This window comes from Mustela erminea, chromosome 17 (assembly GCF_009829155.1).
Source record: "Mustela erminea isolate mMusErm1 chromosome 17, mMusErm1.Pri, whole genome shotgun sequence".
In the NCBI taxonomy this organism is placed as follows: domain Eukaryota; kingdom Metazoa; phylum Chordata; class Mammalia; order Carnivora; family Mustelidae; genus Mustela; species Mustela erminea.
In genome coordinates, this window is record NC_045630.1 from 32,836,703 (window position 1) to 32,842,074 (window position 5,372).

General features: G+C 33.0%; 1 protein-coding gene across 1 annotated transcript; it reads right to left on the reverse strand.

The window, feature by feature from the left end:
- Positions 1-1,435: 1,435 nt before the first annotated feature.
- On the reverse strand, positions 1,436-4,807 carry LOC116575920 (regulator of G-protein signaling 18-like; the record flags this gene model as incomplete). The annotated part of the gene is made up of 2 exons (XM_032317552.1): positions 1,436-3,133; positions 4,628-4,807. Coding segments are annotated over 2 exons (438 nt in total), but the record flags the coding sequence as incomplete, so codon positions are not given.
- Positions 4,808-5,372: the final 565 nt, after the last annotated feature.

The window sequence follows — 5,372 nt, forward strand, 5'->3', positions numbered from 1 at the left end:
CATTGCACATAATTAAAAAGATTTTTTTCAGCTTTGTCTTTAAAAGAATATTTAAATTTATAATTTTCCAATATATTTTTATGTGGCTAAATGTCATTATTTACTTTTCTATGTGGGGTAAAATGATAAAAGACTTGGTAAGAGCAAGAGTTATCTCCATATTTATCCAAGAAAAGCTCATTATTCTCAAAGGACATTTATTTGATTTTAACATAAAAATTAGGAAAATTTATAATTAAAATATGATATTTAAATTCCAAGAATAATTCCCATATTTCTGTTTACACACTAAGTCAATATATACTTGGTACTTTACAAACATTTTAAAATTTAATCATCTTAGGATCACTGTAAATGTTTTACTTCAATATTATAAATGAGAAGTTGAAATTCAAAATAATTAGGAAGCTTACCAATATACTATACTTGATAAGTGGCAGAGCCAAGATTCAAATAAATATACGCCACATTCAGATAAAAGTATGCCTTTACTCTTTCCTGAAATGTGAGCTTTCGTCATAATGCTTCCTTTTGCTTCCATTTGATTCCATAGTCATTTATTGAGCTTCTATCATGTATAAAATATGAGAGCATGGGTACTGACTTTTGTCTATGAGCTTCAAGATACTCCAAATTATCTTCTATCCATTTAAAGATATTGGTTAAAAAAATGTAAGCTGTATTTCCTGTTGTTTCTTTCCTTTCACTTATGTCTAAGGTTTCTACAAAATTACACTTTACTATTAGATCAGTATCTCATATTAATATTTAGTCTGAAGTTTTCCTTCATTAACCATACTTATTTGCCATACTTTTCCTTGCTTGCATGTCAATCAAGAGGTGCTTCGGAGAATATCAGGTGCTCTACTTAGAGACCAAAATGTAGAGACCATAGAGGATAGAGGATTAGAATCAGAAATGCTGAGCCTTTATATTTAAAAAAATGTGTAAGGTAAAGATGCTCAAACGTAAATGAATTTCTGAAGCACACACATCTGTTTAGGTAGTCCAAGCATTGAGGTTCTCAAGGTCTCCAGCTTCCATTGTATTTCTGTAATGCCTTCAGCCAGTGCTCAGTATTGTCTGCACATTTCTACTTGGCTTTTTCACTTCTTTAATTGTTCATTTTGTTTCCTGTTTGTGACCATGTTTTCCTTCCATGGATACAAGTTCTTTGAAGTCAGACATTAAGTTCATCAAAAAGTCCTTCTATGTTTTTGAAGGGTCCCACTGAATTCTTTAAACAAGATATTGGTATTACAAGTATTACAAATGAAAAAGCTGCATAATATTTATTTGTGGTCCTAATCAGCCCATGATATTTCCAGTGAGATCAGAAAGCTTGTATATCAAATCATAACTGTGCATGAAGCAATCAGCCTCTTTGAAAAGACACTTCTACAGAAAAAGAAAATACAAAGCAGCCAAAGAAAAATTAAACATCACTTTCTTAATTGGTTTTTGAAATGCATGATACCTTGTTATCATATTTATAACAGTATAAAGAATTGAATTAGCATTAAGATCAGTGACAAAACACTTTAATTCTTTCTATCCCAATATCATTCTAAAATAAGAAAATACGTCTGTGTGTAGTTTGATGACAGAATGGATAATCAACAATCAGCAAGAGCACTTAGTGACCAAACAAAAATTAACTGTATGAATGAAGAAGTTAAAAATATTTATTACTATGGGTGATCTGCAGTTTTTATACTTTACATTTCAACTAAAATAACATTTGCCACAGCCAAATGTATGGCATCTTTAAATACACACATTTACATGCAACACACATTTAAAATAAAATATTTCCCTAAAGCAGAGACATATATACTTACTACATACTCTTATTTGAATGATATAGTATTAAATGACTCAATGAGACTTGGAAGAAAAACAATCAATGGGGAAGTACTTTATTTACAGGATACAATGTAGCAGATGCACAAGTCTCCCGAGTCTTGGACTCCTTGTTTCTTACCTCCTCTCATTTCTAATTCTTATCCCAGTCCTAAAAGTCCAAAAAAGAAACCTAACTACTTCTGGGATAAACCTCCTCTGGGCCTCATCCAAACTACTAATTGCCCACTACTTTAGTAGCAATTTCTGCTAGCAGATGAGAAGATGCTCCTAGTCCCAACCTTGGAGCTATATATAATATGGTCAGGTTTCTACTGCTACTAGAAATGTGCTCCGCTTACTGGGTAAGCCTCTGTTCATTTAAGGATGAACCCAAATGTCGATCCCATTTTCAGTTATCAATGTGGGTCATGTTTAACCTGGAAGTTCTAAAGAGGTGAATGTGTCTTCCCCAAAGATCCTGTTTCTGGCTTATAACTAGAAGTGATACATTGTTTATTCTTGAACCAGGGTTAGTAACCCAAGAACAATGATTGTCCTCTCCTATTATAAGAACCAGATCACTTCTACTCTCTATGACTGAGATCGAAAGAGTCTTTGTCATTATGGAAAATGTGTTCTGAATATACAATATCTGAACATTGACTTTTTTTATATGTAGAAAAATTATCCAAAGTAGATATATGGTCTAAGTATAGACAATTTTGCAAAAGCTTAACTTTAACTCAACTTTATGGTCTTATAACACATTCTTATTACTTCTTTACTTTCTTTCCATTAAGTAATATGTTTTTCTGATTATGACTGGAATTAAGTCAAATGGAGGCTTTACAGAATATATTGGCAGATATAGTATGTGTTGTCATAATGTTAAGTTTTGATTTCCATTTTTAAAATCCTTTGACACAATGCATTTTATTTTAAAACATGTACTCATTTGTTAGAAGTAAACATGCTATATTTTAAAAGCAGATTACAGGTTTGCCACCAAAATGAACACAATTAATTTTCTTTATAACCAAATGGCAACATCTGACTTTACATCTTGGAACTCCATACAGGTGAATGAACGTGATCGTCTTCTAAGATTTGTTGGTCTCTGAGGTCTTCCTTCTGTCAAGTCTAAATATATGTCAGATTTCAGAAAACGTGTGTAACTGTCTTGTTCCATAAGCTGATACACTCTGCTTTGCGCAGCATCAAAACTGTGTAGGGTAGGTTGGGTGATGCTCTTGGTAATGACTTCTTTGGTGTGAAAATCAAGGTTAACCTGGATGATGGTAATAACAAAAAGTATGATTATGGTCAATCTACTTAAGTAAACACTTTTGAAAAACAAACAGTGCAGGACTGATCCAATGTTGGAGTGGGCATAAAACACTTGGTTGCTTTTGTGATTTGTTTGTTTGTTTGGTTGGTTGGTTGGTTATAAGTCTAAGGATCCAGTGATTTACTCTGGGGTGACATCTCATCTGGCTCTTCTCTTCCTTTGCTCCTGGTCCTTCTCACTCTCTGCTGATTTAGAATAATGAAATATTGTAAATATCATTTAGACCATCAGATTAACCCATTTTCAACATGGAAATGAAACTTTATAGAAATTAAATTATTTTGAATGAGGGCAAAGGGTGACTTGGGGGCATATATGGGATTTCCATGCAGGGCTTTTGTTTTATCCCTGTGCTCTTTTCATTTTATTATGATGCTTTCTTACAGGCAAGTGTATGCTAAAAATAGACATCTTTTAAAGATAAAAAAAAATCCTTTAGTGGTTTTTATCAGAGAACTACCGCTATATCTGATTCTGATAGATGTTAAGTTTTCATTTAGGGTTCCTTCCTTTTCCCTCATGGGTAACACTACACAACTAGCTGCTTTTTAAAAAATTGTTTATAAAATTGGCCTTGGGAAAAACAGAATAAAGCACTGACACACAGAACAGATTGAGACTTATTGATACAAGAAAAACAATCATCATTCCATGTAAAATGATATCCATATAAACAATGCTACCTCATGGACATATTAATTTATAGTGAAACAGAACTCTTAACAGTGGTATACTACCAGTCCTACCATTTCAGCAAAGAAACACTATTTATTGAACACATAATATAAATATAGAAACTCTATTTAAATTATTTTTGAGGGCAGTCAGGTAATATTCGCTAGTTGTATAATTTTATTGCTATAGTTTCAGCAGTTGTATCACACAATTATTTCACACTGTGCTTGCAGCCAGAATCACGACTATTTTTTCACTTGAACCATTGTCAAATTAGGTTTTGCTCATCTATTGATTATGAAACTTTCTTTAGCCTATCTTAAAACGGAGGAATAATTATTTGGGGGCAATCAAAACTTCGCATAGGTAGATGAGCTCACACTAAAATGGTACATTATACAAACTTTTTAATTTGTCTTGCCTTCTTCACTTATAGAAATTGTTTTGTTAAGACATTGCTTATGCTTAGGTGATTAATATGGATAAGTGAATGAATCTAAAGGCTGCAAGTAATTGTATTTTCTCTTAGTCTAGAATAAAAATAACCCCAAGGAATGACTTCAGTTATACTTTAACTTTCATGGCGAAGCCTTACAATGCATTTTGTTCGTATGTAGGAATTTATATAAATATCTGAATTTGCTTCAATAAAATCTTGACCTTTCTGATAGAATATATGAGGATACTGATTTGATAAAGACAGAGTCTCTCAAAAATTTTTCAAGTAGTTTTAAATTTTTACAATTATCTTTACTGTACCTCTTGTGGAGCATCATTCTGTATAAATTTCTCATATATTGCTTTAGCTTTAACGATAATTTGTTGAGGGTCTTTACTTTTCTTGAAATCTTCACAGGCTATCCAAAATTCAATGTTTTCCTCACTGCATTCAGTTTTAAGGAATGTGGTAAAAGTCTTCAGTCCATCTACCAGGAAAAGAAGTGATATATTTTAACTATACAATATTAATGCTGAGGAATTGGATTATGTGATTTTCCCCCTCCAAATATGTATACATTCCAGTTAGTTAACATGCAGTGTGATATTGGTTTCTGGTGTAGAATTTAGTAATTCATCACTTACATACAACAGCTACTGTTCATCACAAGTCCTCATGTTAATACCAACACATCTCTCCACCCACCTCTCCTTCTGTATTGTATTACTTGATATTAAAGTATAACTGCAAATATTAACAGAAGAGCTATGTCTTCCCTCTAATGCAGTGAAGATACACACTTCTGCACACTATATGTGAGAGACCTCATATAAATTAGCTGTAATCTTCACAATTATGTAAAGTATTAATCCTGTTGAAATGAGGCTAATTATCCTACATAGACCTATCATACATGGACCTGAGCAAGAGGGACAAACCCCTACTCTGGACCTTGCTTTGGGTCTCTTTTCCTCAGTGCCTTCCTCAGGGATGTGGGGGCTATTCTATGGAACCAAGAAACTATTCCACCTGGAGCCCATTCTCCCCTCAATCCCCCCGCCCCCA